A 17,807-nucleotide genomic window follows, 5' to 3' on the forward strand; every position below is an offset into this window, starting at 1 on the left:
CACTAGGATTTACTATTATTTTCTTTGATTTATTAGTATTACTCTCTTGTCCACAAATTATTCTTCTAATTTTTCGTTTTCATTTATCCATAAAACATCTTCTATTTATTTTTTATACATAATTTTATCAAAATTTGTGTCTCGCAAATTATAACATACTTTTCGTCGACACAGGGTAAATTATATTATAGTTCATATGTTTTCATTTATATAGGTTGATTAGAATTTATATAATGATTAAGAAAATCATTAAAAATAAAAATAAACAAGTAAATTTTCTAATATATCAATATTAATTATTATTTAATGATAAATTAAAGTTGGAGTAAATAAAAAAATTAAATAAGATTATAGAAAAATAATTCAGTGAGAATGACCAAATGTGGTAAGATATGAGAATGAATTTGGAACATCAGATATTCAAATCCTATAGCTGATATTAATTTATTCAAAGTTATCGTGTAAAATGAAAATACAAATAAGCTGCTTGCTTGTAATACACGAATAGTCATTCAAATCTAGGTTTAAATCTTGGACGGACAAAAATTTCATTATATTAACTGAGCACATTCTTCGTATATTACAAACAGTTTATTCGTAAACATATACTCCCTCTGTCCCATTAGAATTGACACTTTTGAGTTGGGCACGGAGATTAAGAATAAAAGGTTAAGAGTGTAAAGTAGGTAGGGTCCACTTATTTTATGTGTGTAGAGAATGTAGGGACCACATACCATTTTAGGAAAGTGTCAATTCTAGTGGGACAAACAAAAAAGGCAAGTGTGTCAATTCTAGTGGAATGGAGGGAGTAATAACTTATTCGTTATTCTTATTTATCACGAAAATAATTATTATCACTATAACTTAGCCCTAGGGATATATTAGTAAATACGTAAAAACATTACCTATAATGAAAACAAACCTAAATATTTAAGATATTCGAAAAAAAAAACAAGCCCGTATGAATGGGATGGGAGAGTATATTATATTCAATGGTAGAGCCACATATATACTCACTTTTTATGCGTTCCCTACATATCCTTAGTTATGTGTAAGTGTTACTAGGTAATAATGCCATAATTCTTAAATTGTATATGAAAAATGCTTATACTTTTACTTTTATATTTTATATAGTAAATTAACATAAAAAGTAAATTTCATGAAACTTTTCCATACCTTTCTAAACAAGTAAATTAAGTGGACAAACTTAAATATGCTTAAATGTTAGTGGAAAAGCCTCCACTTATACTTTTACTTTTATATTTTATATAGTAAATTAACATAAAAAGTAAATTTCATGAAACTTTTCCATACCTTTTTAAACAAGTACTCCATCCGTTCATTATTTCTTGACCATTTAATAATGACACTGCAGGTTTTAAGAAATATGTGGAGTTATTGTGAATGGAATGAGGGTCCCACATTATTGTGAGTGAAGAAGTTATTAAAAATAGAATGAGTCAAGAATTAGTGGACGGAGGGAGTAATTTTTGGCATTAGCTATAACTAGTTTATTACTCCCTCGGTCTAAAATAAGAAAGTGAATGCCACCACTTTTTACTTTTTTACCTTTAATAATTTCTACTTTAATTTATTTTTTTCACAAAAAACATGTATGCGCACTATGCCACTTTTTATATTTTTACTCTTTAATCATACTCAGCAAAATTCTCGTGCCTAAATAAACTAGAACACTTATTATGAGACCGACGAAGTATATATTATTGGAGAGGTTTCGGGGATGAGATTGATAAGATTTGAGAGTGGATAAATAATTTATCCAAGTATAGGGTGATAAACTGATAAATAATCACTCAATTGCATTATTAGAATATAGATCGAGTTATTCATCACGGACTATGCCAATAAAGACTTGATTAAGTTGAGTTATTTTATGAATTATATCTTATTACTTAAAACAAACACCTCATTTATATTTTAATTTCCTACAAAATGTTTTGAAGTTAATTAATTACAGTGGAGATTAATTTTTTAAAAAGAAAATCGCAGAGGAAAACTATTGTACTAGCTAGGTTGGAAAGTAATGCTTTTTCTTGGACTTGGAAAATAATAAACTGGGAAAGAGAAAAGAATACATAGAGGATCTTAAATGCAGTTTGAGTAGTTGTAGTAATTAAAAGTATTCGTACAAAAGACATTAATTAAGGATTGGAAATTTCGGAATATGGTTAATTAAAAGTAAATTTTATATTCTTAAATGTTAGTGGAAAAGCCTCCACTTATACTTTTACTTTTATATTTTATATAGTAAATTAACATAAAAAGTAAATTTCATGAAACTTTTCCATACCTTTCTAAACAAGTACTTCATCCGTTCATTATTTCTTGACCATTTAATAATGATATTGCAGGTTTTAAGAAATATGTGAAGTTATTGTGAATGGAATGAGGGTCCCACATTGTTGTGAGTGAAGTTATTAAAAATAGAATGTGTCAAGAATTAGTGGACGGAGGGAATAATTTTTTTTTTCCATCACGCTTCTTCAATTTTTCACAAGGCGAAAATTGAATATTCAAAGTATACATGATATCTTTTTTTATCATTTAATTTTACTTGTTTAATGTTTACGGTTCAAATTATTTTGAGAATATTAATAATAGAGAAATTAATTATTTTAACGGGAGCCTATAAGTAGTTGAAACAAGATAGAGCTAGTTTTGTGTGCGTGTATTGACCAAGTGGTAAGAGATTAATGTCTTAGGCCAAAGATCTTGGGTTCGCATTCCCTGTGGGCCGGCCTTTAAAATTTCTTTATTCAATAATGTTAATTTATCCAAAAGAAGAAGAAGAAGAAGATAGAGCAAGTTTTAATGAGATGCTTAAATCCAAATGTCGGAGGTGCAATCCCCACCAGGATATCTCATCTCATGCGCCAAAGAAGGGCCATTTGGTTCAGCTCCAAAATCCACGAAGAAGTTAGGGTTGATCATAAGCCCACCTTCCTCTGTATTCACATCAATTTGTATCATATGGCTACCTTTCTCTACAAGCTCCGGATAGAATTGTTTGTCCCAACTGCTAAACACTGAGTTCGTAATGTAGGCTCTTTTTCCATCCAAGCTCAATTGTATCATTTGAGGTCCTCCTCTTAATTCATTTCCCTAAAAGAAAAACAAAAGATTCAAAGTGATGATTAATGTTGTAGTAATTAAAAGAAACATAACTAACAAGTACGTACCTGAAGTTGTGGTGCATCAAGCTGGTGCGTGGAACCATCTTCGGCCTCAATAAGTATAGGACTTCCCTTTCGGACCAAACCTCCTAAGTGTAGTTGTCCGGTTAGCCGAGGATTTGACGGATCTTCAATGTTATATTGTCTGAAATCGCCGTGAAACCAGTTGGAAAGGTACAAGAAACGGTCGTCTAATGAGATGACGATGTCAGTTATAAGACTCGGCATCTCAGGAAGAATCCAATTCTGTACCTTCAGTGGCTCCACTGATATACATACCTGCAAGTGCAACCACCCCATCTCTCAAATTTTTACGTCTTCACTTTCACTCATAATTTACATACATCAAGATATATAATGTAAATAAATCCTTTAATTAACTTAATTTTATATTTTCCGAGGTGTCAGAATATTAAACACACATATATATATACATGATTGTTTTTTTTTTCATCATTAGAATTTATCCAATCATGTCTCTTTAAATTGGCCATATAAGTCAAGCAAGTTATCTCTGAAATTATGTAAATTATTAAGGGTATTAGAATCAGGCCCGTACCTGAGGACACGCTCAACATGCTACCGCATAAGGCCCCAAATTTTTGGGGGCCCAATTTTTTTTTTATATAGTATATATATATATTATTTTTGTTTAATAATAAAATAGTATTCTAAAAACATATGCAGTAACTTATCTTTTCTTCTCTTTTCATTGAAAACTCTTTCGAATAATTGTTTGAAAAAGTTAAAGTTAATATATTATTGTTGTTTCGTCAATATAAAAGAAAATTATAAGGGACCATTTTTAAATTTTTGCTTAGGGCCATGTGAGATACAGGACCGACCCTGATTAGAATATTTCAAAATTGTATAATCTATTAATATCGTAAAGGGCGTTTACTTTTGAGAATATAAATAGTATAGTTTATTGAAATTTTGGAAGCCTTTGAATAATTTCTATTATTTGAATTAATTTTGCTTTATTCATATCTCATTCAAAGCATGGACGTGATCGAAAAAAATCCTAACAATAAAGATAGCAAATATATCAATTTATGCATGAAAAAGTAAAACAATCCTATATAAAGTATTGTCAATATAATCTATCATTCTTAATAAAGAAACTAAAAAATAAATGCGCGCTTGAAGAAGTTTTGTCTGGTACCTGGTGATCCCATGAGCCGTCGAGCTTCTTGAAAAATCTTATAACATTACCTGACAAAGCGCACCCCACATATCCAGTATCTTTGGTTGGATCATGCAAAAATCTTAGCTGTGCAATACATCAACATATTCATGATATTTAAAATAGAGTCATACTCTATATTACACTCGGATGTATAATGCCTTTAATCTAATTAATTATGGTTAAAAAAATTAATTGAGGATCAATAAACTCTATTGAAGATTGACAATCCTAATTATGTTTAATTAGAACGGACGATGTACACAATTTTTTGGCTTTAAAGAATGGTATGAGCAAATTAAATTAAGTTTACCTCAAGAGGTACAAGACCAGCGTTTCCAAGATCCAGTATCTGTTTGAGTTGGCCCTCTGGCCAATTGTAAACATGCAAATGCCTCCCATAAAGCCCATTTGATACATCCTCGATGTTGAAATCTTTGGTAAGCACAACCGGAGCTCCCAACGAGCTACTCATCATCGTCTTATGCCGAGGTTGGTACCAGAAATCATAACCGAAAACTGGGCTGTGTCCGGGTTTTTCCCACCTAATTAACATAAAAATGGGGCGATTATGTTGGATGATAGTAGATCAATACATAAGATTAAACATTGTTTGCCATTTTGGTATGTCACACAATAGTGTGCACTTTCCTTTTTTGGACCCCTTCTTCCACTAATAAATGTGGAGCCCTTCCTCCATTAATAACACACTCACCTAACATTTATTAAAACTTGTGTCACCAACGATCATGCACACACTTGTGAGACGGGAGAATTATGATTAAACAAACTCGTTATTCAACCCTTCACAAGATGTGGTAAATATAGCCTAAATTAATTATTTTTAGATTTAATGGTCATTCTATCCCATGTCTCTTATTATTACATATGTAGGTAAACACACAATTTAAATTAAAAGAATATATTGATTAAGGAGCGATGCAAATTATGATAAGTCTGCAATGTATATATACCTTCCTTTAACATTAAAATCGGAGTCAAGTAGAAGAAATCCACATCCTTGAGCAGTAGCATTTTTGCCCCCAAGAAAGGAGACCATGATATCACCAGAAGGCAAGCAGTGAGTAGTGTGCGGGTATGTCAATCCCGTCTTTTCAACTATATCTTCAGCCTCTACGACTTTATGCAAACTTGGAGCCTTTGGGTCTTTTTGGGTATCCACTACATAGATGCGGCTAGACCTATCATCATCATCAATATTTTAATTTCATTCTAATTATATTGATTGAATAAGATAACGAAGCAAATGCAAGTTTGCAAGTAGCTTACAATAGCGAAAGCAGGATAAGAAAGCGACGTGAAGCTAAGGGATATTGATGATAGCAAGAGCTGCAGGCATTCCATCCAGAATGATGAAGTTCGTCACCAATGTAAGGCATTGGCAGCCTATGTATAACTTTTGAGTAAGTGCTAGAACTTGGATTAACATCAATTGTTGCAAGATAGTCTGCCTTTTCCCCTCCTATTCGCAAAATCACCCCACATTTTATCTCCAAAAGGAAACAATTGCATACAAAATTTATAGAAAAAGTGCAATTTCGATCTCACCTACAACCTTTTAAATAAATACCAAACTGAATAGAATGTAATTACAATATCAAATTTATCAATAAAATAAATAAATAGACGATGGGGCTCAGCCGCATCTCAGATTGAATAAGTCGTGAAATATTGATGATTACAACAAAATTTCCAACACATACCTTGAATTTTTTTTCTCTTTAACTATTTTTTTTGGTTTCTAACTCGTTACATTATCTCTAGCCTATAAACTTAATTATGCAAACAGTTTGACATCTTACAAATAATTGAAACATTACATCTTATAAACTTTTAAAACATCAGAGTCAGAAGATTTTTTAGGACAATATAAGTTAGGTTGATTTGGAAATTAGGACAATAACTTTTGGACTTGTAAAAATAGGACATTAATTAATAAGCGTTATACCCGCAGAATATTTATGAGCCAATTATTGAATTTTGAGATTTTTCTGCACGGATCAAACACATGACAACCCGCATGGAGGGGTTGATTATGTGGCAAGCACGTCATTTTTACAGCTCCAGATAGGATATCATGTGTTTGGTCCATGCGGGAAAGTCCGAAAATTCGATAATTGGCCGAGAAATGTCCTGCGCGTGCAACTTATTAATTTGTATCCTATTTTTACAAGTTCAAAAGTTATTGTCCTAATTTCAAAATCAACCTAAGTTACTGTCCTAAAAAACCCTCTTACTCTAAAACATCATATAAATTATTGAAGCTTATAAGCTCGTAAAATAAGTAGGGCCAAGTACCCCTTAATCTTAATTGAACAGCATGTGAGAATACATAATTAATACTTCTTATATCCCATTAATAATGTCTCATTATTTTTTAGTACGAAATTAAGAAAAAGTGTAGTTATAGTGTATAAAATGATAATGGACGGGGGGAGTTGAATTAAAATTGGCGAACTCATGGATTCAGCGAACAGATTTACACAATTTTTTGGCGCACATAAACACACAAAACTAATTAAAAAAGAGGTAATAAAACTAAAAATTAATACCTGTGTTAACACAATTAACGTAAATAAGAGTTTCCCTCGGACCGAACATGGCTTCAAGCGGGCTAGCATAACCTGGCCCCTTACTGCAGCATCCTTTTTCCACCGCATCACTATCTCTTCCCATTTTCTGCAACTTCTTCAACCTCAGATAACAGACCTCAATGCCAATCCGCTTTTATGTATTGTGTACGTGTGTGGTAGATATGTATACACGTTTTATGTATTTAAGACTTTGGAAATTTAGTGCTCTTGATAAATACTTCTTCCGATCCGTCCGCATAAAATGTATTCAATTTGTCATTTTCGTCCGTCCACATAAAATATATTCAATTTATGTTTGATAAATTTTTTGCTCACTATAAAGTGGAACCCTTACTACACTCACAATACATTCAATTATTTTATTAAAACTCATACCATTTAAAAATAGATACTTTTTTATAAGTACAGAGGGAGTATATATCAACAACACTTATAGTTTCCAAAGTCTTCGCTATATTAATCTATATATATATATATATATATATATATATATATAACTGGAGGACTATAAGCTCAAATTAATTTTCTGCCAAAACTCACATTAATTATTTTGTGTAAATATCATTAATTTTTGTCTCCTCTAAGTCTCTAACTATATTTATCTCTTTTCTTTTTCTTTCTTCGCCTTTCATTCTTTCATAAAATTGAGCAATATTTCATTAATAAAAGTATATGTCATATGCATCTTTAAATAAAAATCTCAACAAGAGCTTCAATTTAATACACATATGTAAATTGAGATTAAGGGGGGTGTATTAGTTGTGGAGTTTAATAGATTTCCACGGATTTTAAAAGTCTGGGTGTATTCGTTCCAGACTTTTAAAAGTCTGCAGAAATCTGGGTGTATTCGTTCCAGACTTTTAAAAGTCCATATAAATCTGGGTGTATTCGTTTCAGACTTTTTAAAATCCATACAAATCTAGGTGTATTCGTTATTCCATTGACTTCAAATCCGGAATGACTTTCATGGATTTCATCCAAAAAATACACACGACGAAATCCGGCCAAGAAACACGAGAATTGAAATCCATGGAGTTTTGAGCGTGCGCTGAGTTCCAGCACCCGCGGCCAAGAAGCCAACGAGCGCCAGAACTCAGCACACGCTGAGAAAGGCCAGCGCTCGCTGGGTTTGAGCGTGCGCTGGGTTCCCAGCGGCCGCTGGGTTGCAGCGGTCGCTGGGCCCAGGCAGCCCAGCCCAGCAACACTTTTAAATACCCATCTTCGATGGTTTTCTCCTCACATTCGCCAGACGCCTACCACGCCTTCAAAAAAGAGTTCAGGGTTCTACTTTACCTTTTAGCAAGGTATTTTTTCATAAATTTTATATCTTCATAGTATTTTAATTATGCAATTTTTCTATAGCATGAATATTGTACCTTTATAAATTATTAGCAACTGTATGCTGTGTTTCTATTGCATGTGAGTTGATTTTTGTTTTTTGTTGATGTTTTTTATTTTTTATTTTTATTCATTCATATAGTACTGTTCGGTGTCTAGTAATATTATTATGGGAGACTCTCAACCACAAGAATCCAAAAAAAGGGCAGTGTATGAAGCATGGACACAGGAACAAAGTGATGCCTTGTTACGAATTCTGGTTGAATCTGCAATTAGGGGATGGCGCGATAATAGTGGTATATTTAGCAAAGCAACAGTAGAGGAAAGAATATTGCCTGTTCTGAATGACAAACTTAGGTGCAATAAAAATTATAATCACTACCAAAGTCGTATCAAATGGTTTAAGAGCCGTTGGACTGCGTATTCAAACCTCATGAAGTCTAACTCTGGTTTTGGTTATGACAACGACACCAAAAAATTCACGGCCCCAGATGAAGTATGGGATGCGTATATAGAGGTAAATTTGTTATCAATTATTTTTTAAACACAATTTAATTTAAATAATATAGTTAATTAATAATTTTGTTATTTATGTTTTTAGGCTCACCCAAAAGATGCATACTTACGCACTGGGAGTTTTTCGGATTATGATGACTTGAGACTTGCTGTTGGAAACGGTGTGGCTGTAAGAAGAAACGCAATTGGAGTTGGCAGTGCTACTGATGCTAGGACAATAGGAGTTGATGAAAGTAGAGGTCCAACCATAGAGGAGTTGAATTACGATACTGCTACTGAGGCGTTTGTAGTACTGGGTGAAGATGATCCACCGTTATCCGGCTCCAAATCACCTTTGGAGCCCACTGAAGTGCCTGTGGAGTCCACTCAGAGAAGAGCTCCCGCCAAGAGAAGCAGAGGCCAGTTTGAGACAAATTCAGGCCACACTGAAAATAGTTCGCATCAGGAGCTCCTGGTAGAAATTAAAAAAGTATTATTTTAGGATTGTATAACACATTCACCTATTATTTTAGGATTGTATCGGGGCTATAGATGGCACTCATATCCCGGCCATGATAAGAGGAAAAGACGTGAGCTGTTATCGTAACCGTCATGGGGTGAATTCGCAAAATGTTTTGGCAGCTTGCAACTTTGATTTGCAGTTCATTTATGTGCTTAGTGGATGGGAAGGCTCAGCCCATGATTCCAAAATTTTAAGTGATGCATTGTCTAGACCAAATGGACTCCACGTGCCTCAAGGTAAATATTTTCTAGTAGATTGTGGATTTGCTAATCGTCGACAGTTTTTGGCTCCGTTACGTGGCGTTCGATATCATCTCAAAGATTTTGGTGGTGACGGTCGTAAACCAAGAAATGCAGATGAGTTGTTCAATCTTCGACACGCATCATTGCGAAACGTGATTGAACGCATTTTTGGAATATTCAAATCACGTTTCACAATTTTCAAAACAGCTCCTCCGTTTCCTTTTCAAACACAAGCAGAGTTAGTTTTGGCTTGTGCTGGATTGCATAACTTTCTCCGAAAGGAATGTCGTTCTGATGAATTTCCAGTCGAAGTTGAAGAAGGAAATGCTGCAGCAGATGTTGAAAACGATGCGGACATTTTGGATTATCTTTCTCAAAGCCAGCTGTCTCAGAGGAATGAAGCTAATGCATGGAGAACAAGTATTGCTAATGCTATGTGGGAAAATAGACATATAACTGAAACCGATCAAGACACACAGGCGGAGACCGAAGATAATAGTTAGGGAGGTGTTTTTATGTTTTCGTTGAATTAACGTTTTTTTTTCAATGTTGAAATTTTTATGAATGTTGACGTTATTTTGTTTTCTTTTTTAAATGGATATTGGTTGATTTTATGGAGCATGAATTATATAATTATGGGTATATAGTTGGGGATTTGATGAATTCCACGGAATTGAGCATGAATTAGGGGGTATTTGTTTGTGATTAGAGTAAAATCAGAGAATTCGAGCATTCTGAATTAGGGGTCCAGCGGCCGCTGGAAGGCAGAGCTCGCTGGGTTCCCAGCGCTCGCTGGGTTTCCAGCGCTCGCTGGGTTCCCAGCGAGTTCTGCCTTCCAGCGGCCGCTGGACCCCTAATTCAGAATGCTCGAATTGGATGGATTTTAATCAAATCCCAAACAAATACCCCCTAATTCATGCTCAATTCCGTGGAATTCATATTTTTTGGGGTGCTTATGTTAAGAATTTTTGTATATTTTTTTTATTTTCAGTTCATCATACATTATATTCATGTAAAATTGTATGATCATACTATAATTCTTTGACATGATTAAAATGTAATGAAAACATGAAAATCATGAATCAAATGCAAACATAATTCATGAAAACAAACATTAATCATTGTTCAAAAGATAAAATTATCCAAACTCATAAAACAATGTCAACATTAATATAAAAACTCAAAAACGTGGTCTCCAAGAATCCCACTGGCGCTGCAGCTCGGCAATCTGCTGGTCTTGTGCATCAAAGCGAGCATTCATATCATTCCTCATTGATGTCATCGATGAGTCAAAATGAGCTCGGAATGCTCCCATGGATGAATCAAAGTGTGCACGGAATGATGTGAGATCATTCTGAACCTGCTGATGGTAGTCTCTCGGGATTGAACCACCAGCTGCCTCGTCTTCTTCCTCTGCCTCTTCGGCTTCCTCTTCAGCTTCTTCTTCGTTCTCCTCTTCTTCATCATCACCGGCGGTCCCAGATGGACCAGCACCAGGATCAAATTAGTAATCAACTCCCAATCAAAGTAATGCGGAGGAGTAATATCGTTCTCGTTAAATTTCTTAAATATTTCTCCCTCTAATTCGCTATGCAATTCAAATGGACATTCATACCTTTGGCTCAAAGTAAGCTCCCCTCTACCGACGTTTACGTTCTTCGTTCGGACCATTATATCGTTGAAGGTGATTTTAGAGGGTAGTGGTATGTAAAAATTGTAGTTGAAGGTGATTTTTTGGGAGGAGGGGTGTTCTGGAGCGGCGCTGGAGAAGTAGAATGAAATTAGGGCACCAGCGCTCGCTGGCCCTTTATATAGCATTTATTTGGTCCCAGCGCTCGCTGGGTTTCCAGCGCTGCTGGGTTTCAGCGTGCGTTGGCATCCTGGATTTCAATTCAAGAATTATCCCCCAAATTCTTCGAAAATCTGTGAAAATCGGGGTGAAATCCAACCACGAATTCTTCGAAAGTCGTCTGGAATCTATGTGAATTCCATGGAATTTAAAATCCATGGACTTTTTAAAGTCTGTGGAAATCCACAACGAATACACCCCCCTAAGATTTCAAAATTGGAACGGATGTCTCATCGAAATTTTTAGATGTGGGACTAGAATCTATATTATATTAAAACAGCAGTTTTCAATTAGAAATTGATTTCAAATCAATTTGAAATTGATTTGAATGACAATTTTGATAATACTTTTAATATGAAGGTTAAAAAAAATTATTAACACCACTAATATAAGTATAAAACGCTATTGTGAAAATAAATAAATCCCACGATCGAGAAACATGCGGGCTACCACAGAGCAATTGAGCTACCATTCAATCAATTTCTTATAGAAAATTATTAAAATTCACTTCAAAATTAAAAGGAAAAGAAGAAAAAATATTAATAGGAATATAGTGGGTACCGTTGAGGGTGGTAGAAAAATAAACAAATAAAAGGGAAAAAAATTTGATAACCCTAAACTTTCGAAATGAACAATTAGAATTAGTACTAAATGAAGTCAAATCTATACTATATTAAAACAGCAGTTTTCAATTAGAAATTGATTTCAAATCAATTTGAAATTAATTTGAATGACAATTTTGATAATACTTTTAATATGAAGGTTAAAAAAACTTATTAACACCACTAACTCATTTCACACGTTCACACTAATTCAACAAAAATATATTAATTACTTAGAAAGCACTATTCAAATATATTTATTCAATTTGATTTTCTTTTAAATTCATCAACTTTAATTTATAAAAAAATATTCAATATGGATGTTAAATTAAAGATAATGAAGTTATCTTTAATTTGATGTAAAAATTATAAAAAATAAATTTAAAACCAATAAGTTATTATAGTTTAAAGTCACCAAATTATTTTTTTCTCTCTCCTCTCTCTTCTCTCCTCTATCATCTCCTCTCTCACTTCTCATTTTTTAAAATTCACGGTTCTTTCATTCCTTTTTCCATATTTTTTTATTTTATTTTTTTATGTTTTTACTATAGGTCAGTATTTTTTATATTTTACTATTTATATTTTTATTATATCAGTTTAATGCAATTACAATGATGAAACTTATATTTGTTCATTTTAGAAATCTTTAGCTTAAAAATATTTTTTTAAAGGTCAACTTTATATTAATATAAATTTGTAGATAAATAACTAATATATAGAATATCTTAAAAATCGAATTTTTAAGCTTCAAAATTACTCATTGGAAAATCAGTAATTAGAGAACCATTATCGATTTTCTTTAAAAATAAAAAATAAAAGTAAATTGAAGAGTTTAATTTTTTAGTAGCACATTTATTTAAATTTACTGAAATTGTATACATTTTATTTTGGAAAATGAACGACACATATCTCATGTTAAACCCTTTATTTTTTCACTTTCCAATTGAAAAAAAAAATGTATACATTGTAACTTTATTTTAAAATTTGAGCATAAACAAAATGACCTCATAAATATGCATTCGAAAACTATATTAAACTACAGTTATACTATATGTAAATAAATAGTTTTGTACATCTTAGAATATTATATGATCCATAATGATACTCATTATCATCTATACTTGCTTTTGATATTTCATAATTTATTTATTTATAAATTTATACACATTATCAATTAAATCAATTAATTGCTATTTCAATAATTGAAAATTCGAATTATTTCAGATTGATATTTTTATTGAGATTATATTGTGAATAATTTATTTTTTCTTGAGATCATTTATGTTTATATTTACTTATATATATATATATATATATATATATATATATATATATATTATGTTTAACATTTTTATTTATTTATTTAAATTATCGTTCAATTTCGATGATGGTCGTGCATCGCACGAGCGGGCACATACTAGTTTATAGAAATTGGGGCTATAGCTAGGTTACTGAAAATTTCGATATCACGTTTATTTATTTTGATTTGGGCGGAATCTTAATGTTGGAAATTTTCAATAATAATCACAGTACATGTATTATTCATCAACTTTATAGAGTACCAAAAAATTGGCTAATAGTCTATGAATTTAAAGCTAATGCTCAAACTTTAAATAAGATAATGCTCAGAAATTAATTACGATAGTTCAAGCAGTAGACGAGATTATGCTCAACAATTAATTTTAATCTCACAAACTCCAGATAATATAATTTTACGTCAAATTTACACATTTTCTTCTTTTTATTTTTCTAACATCTACAATTCCACATTGACTTTTTATAAAACTACATCAAATGAAAATTGATATAACAAGGTATTTTATATCCCAACCAAAAATTAATACTATTAATGAAAGTGGTTGAGATTAATTAATATAATTTGAAATATACCACCAATATAATTTGATTAAATTAAATTAATTAAAGAAACAATTTATATAATAACTATTAATTTGATAAACTATAATCATAAAAACAATTATATATAAAGCACGATATAATTGTGATACACGTGTTACACTCTAGCTTTGATACTAAGGTCAGAAACTTGACTTATATGCACTCAAATTTATTAGGTAGAGTCATATACTTATTTTTATTTTATTTTTGAGAGCAGAGTGATAGTTATTGGTTTTGGGCATTTTGGCTAGCTATATGAACGTAATTCATCAAAAGAATCCCATAAATAAGTGGGACAGTGAGGAAACAAGGGAGAAATGTCGTTGTAGGTAGTATTGGCGGCGGCGGCCACCGCCGCCTCCGTGGGGTGGACTCCATCCCAGAACCTATACTCGTCTCTGCTGCTGCATGGAACACTTCCCTCAAGGCACAACGGCAGCAACGTCCTCTCCTTGCAACATGCCTCACTAACAATCTTTATATCACCTGAAAATGAAATCATCATCGTACAAGTTGATTGGATGTGTTGGAAAGAAAAGGAAATAAAGCTAAAATATGTACGAGTTGATGCAGAGAAAGGGGTGTATCTGGTGTACACGAATTTTGCTTTTGGATAATCATGATTGAGGTCGTTGATGAGAAGCTTGAGTTGTTGATTGAAAATTTGGAGAATATTGTTGATGGATTCGATGCAGGACGAGGAATTAGGGGAGCCGTAGGTGCGGATGAGGAACGGTGTGCATCCTATCTTATCCACTCCAACAACGGCTACTTTTCTTGCTCCATTTTCGTACAGCCTCTGGTGATCAATATATATGAGTGGAATTCGTTATAACTTTAGTCTTTAAAGCTTAAAACAAAAGGAAAAGAAACCAAACTTGAAGATGGTTTGAATATTGAGTAATGAGAAGTGCGGCGAAGTGATTTGGGGTATAAATTGTGGCCAACTGAGGCAGATAGTTTAGTAGGTAGTCCTTGCTGCCGATTCCGACGTAGTATAAACACGAACTCAGGTGTTTCTTGGTGGCACTTTGTTCTTCTAGTAATTTCTGGATTCTTGAAATTGTGATTTCGTGATTCGAAATTTGGTCGCTCAAATTGGTTACACCCTACAATGGTTTCAAATAATTAAAATTGTTTTGTTTAATTGTGTAGAAGAGAGAGAAAGGGATTACATATTGGCTTCCGGTTTCATTAAGAATTCCACTTCCCCCGGAGGCATAGTTGAGGCCTCGGAGAATGTCATCAGTTGTACCATTGGCAAATGGAGGGATGAAATTCTTAAAGCCCAACATTTTTGCTGTTGCCAAACACCACAATCAATATATAGAATATGGTATTATTATCAAATAAACATAAGCGAAGAAGTAATTAGAAGATCGTACCAATAAAATCTGCAATATTCCGACCATTGGTAAATCTACCGGTAGGGCCAGCCGGAAAATCGATACCGTAAGGTAAGTAGTTAACTCTGAACGAGGGGTGAAGATAGTTATTGTTGCCATTGTCGACAAATGAGTCTCCGAAAATGAACAAGCATGGAAATTGTGGTTCTGCAACAATCAAGGTTTGAAAAATCACAAGATTTTGCAGGAATAAGCACACACAAAACTTTGAACTACATGACTTAATTTGCGCTGAAGCCATTATGAAAACTTGAATATAGCATAAAGCAAATTGTAAGCCTCTTTATAAGCAGGGTTTTCACATCTACAATTGCAGTAGGGTTAATATTAAATAGACATGTTTTCTTTCAAATATACTTGTACGCATTCACGTGCGATGAAATATAAAATTTACATATATAATTTGTAGTGATAGTATAAAAATATATTTAAAAAAATACTTGCTACCAAAATGAATATTGGATATTAATACTATAAAACTAGACATAGTTAAAACAATTACATAGATGTAAATTAATGTCGGCTTTCGTAAGCGATAAAAGAAGCAGTATATTGCAACTTCAAAATAGTTGCAAGGTTATTTTGAATTATATGCAAAAGAGATAGTATAACCTTCTCCGTCGTCTCAAAAAAAAAAGATAAAACCTTCTCCGTTTGTTGGTTTTTGCTTTAGTTATATTGTCTTCTTATTGGTTTTTCGGTCATGGAAATTTAATAAATATATATGGATAACTGATCAGTTTGCATATTTTAATAACATGCTTATAAGGATAGTGAAATGGTGCTATTACCTCAGTAAAATGAAAAAAGTTATTCATTCAATTTTAAAATAACAATATTACGATAAGATCATTTTTTGGTGGGTAAACAAAATAAAAAATATAAAATACTACTTCCTCCGTCGCACTATAAGTGAGACTCTTTCTATCTTGGGTGTCCCACCAAAAGTGAGACTTTTTTCTTTGTCTTTTTGAGAGTTTTACCCTTTAAACATTTTTTCACTTTTTCACTTAAACACAAAATACACATTTCTTAATTCTCGTGTCAAAAAAAAAAATCTCACTTACAGTGGGATGGAGGGAATAACATACAACATACTAGGGCATATCCTAGAAAAAACAACTTAGAGAATAAAGATAGGGAGTAGTTTGGGAGGACTAAAACAAGCATTTTCTATGGCCTCATTAAAACATGTGATAAAATTTATATTTGGGCAAAATCTTATGAAGCAAAAAGAGTATCAATATAGAGCACCAAAATCTCCCAAATTAGATCAAAATAAACGATATTGACAATTCAACAAAACTCTAACTTGAAACATAAGCACAAACTTCTTCTATTGGATGGAGGGTGCAAGGAATCTACTGACTTCAACTCGATGAGTCTCATCACAAACTTTATTTCGAGCAATGCAAATACTGTGAATAGTAGCTAATAGAACAATAGGACCTATGTATGTGCGGATGTATAGACAATAATGTTCACTAAATGCATTGGTTTACTCACAAGGTTTTAATGCAAATGGGATCCTCTGTTCCAAAATATACTCTGTACTACCGTGTACCACTCTTATTATGTTATAATTTTTAATTATTTTTTATTCAATTTTAATTTATTATGCTTTTATATAATATAAAGATAATTAACAAGGATTCACTCATCCATTTTAGGGTTTATAATTATTTTTATATATTTATTTGAATTAATAATATATTATTTGGGTTCATTAATTCAAAGTTAAGTTATATAACTTTTTAAATTTTAATTTTTCAATGATAAATATTAATTAGAGTTTATAATATAATAATAATTTTTATTTTTATAAAAAAAATTTATAAAATAAAGAAATGAAGAGTGGTACACGTGGTACACACTATATTCTGGGACAGAGGATCCCATCTGATTTTAATGAGGCCGTAATCTGTCCGTTTTGTTTAAGTTGATTGGATCCACCTTTTGATGAGTTGTATTCCTTAATATATTGTATTTCTTTCATTATTTTATTTTTTCATTTCCCAAAAAAATATATCAGTTAATATATAAAAATGACCAATTTTCTATAGCAAAAATAAAAATTGTCCACTAACATAAATTTTTTAAAATTAACCTTTTTTCATGTAAAATACAAATTTACCCCAAAAATAAAAATAAGAAAAACTAAAAAATGGCCTATCTCGGTTCTCTCTCTCCTGAAATTTCCTCTCTCAAAATCAGCTATGGCCGCTGCATTGACTTTCCTGATCTCCAACACCTCCTCTGAATCTCAGCCTCCCACCACCACCCTCGCGTTCTGCGCCTTTCTCGTCTGCCTCAATTTATTTAATGTAATTTCTCATCGAATTTCGACGAGTTAGCCGCTAGTTATTTTTATATTTCAATGTCAAATCCATGTCAGCGTGTTACGAGCCATGTAATTTTACTGACATCAAAATTTGAATTTTGAGATATATATGTTAGT

At 32.4% G+C, this 17,807-nt stretch overlaps 2 protein-coding genes across 2 annotated transcripts; both read right to left on the reverse strand.

Moving 5' to 3' along the window:
- Positions 1 to 2,711: 2,711 nt before the first annotated feature.
- On the reverse strand, positions 2,712 to 7,170 carry LOC130986728 (selenium-binding protein 2-like). The gene is made up of 7 exons (XM_057910223.1): positions 6,954 to 7,170; positions 5,671 to 5,863; positions 5,355 to 5,582; positions 4,694 to 4,925; positions 4,360 to 4,467; positions 3,201 to 3,473; positions 2,712 to 3,123 (listed from the first exon to the last, which is right to left on the reverse strand). The coding sequence occupies exons 1-7, from the start codon at positions 7,075 to 7,077 to the stop codon at positions 2,842 to 2,844; spliced, it is 1,440 nt and encodes a 479-aa protein (XP_057766206.1). The 5' UTR covers positions 7,078 to 7,170; the 3' UTR covers positions 2,712 to 2,841.
- A 6,863-nt stretch (positions 7,171 to 14,033) lies between these two features.
- On the reverse strand, positions 14,034 to 15,601 carry LOC130986729 (GDSL esterase/lipase At1g29670-like). Its single transcript, XM_057910224.1, has 5 exons — positions 15,329 to 15,601; positions 15,119 to 15,243; positions 14,822 to 15,052; positions 14,505 to 14,742; positions 14,034 to 14,429 (listed from the first exon to the last, which is right to left on the reverse strand). The coding sequence occupies exons 1-5, from the start codon at positions 15,588 to 15,590 to the stop codon at positions 14,191 to 14,193; spliced, it is 1,095 nt and encodes a 364-aa protein (XP_057766207.1). The 5' UTR covers positions 15,591 to 15,601; the 3' UTR covers positions 14,034 to 14,190.
- Between the last annotated feature and the right edge of the window lie 2,206 nt (positions 15,602 to 17,807).

Source organism: Salvia miltiorrhiza, chromosome 5, assembly GCF_028751815.1.
Source record: "Salvia miltiorrhiza cultivar Shanhuang (shh) chromosome 5, IMPLAD_Smil_shh, whole genome shotgun sequence".
NCBI classification, from domain to species: Eukaryota; Viridiplantae; Streptophyta; class Magnoliopsida; order Lamiales; family Lamiaceae; genus Salvia; species Salvia miltiorrhiza.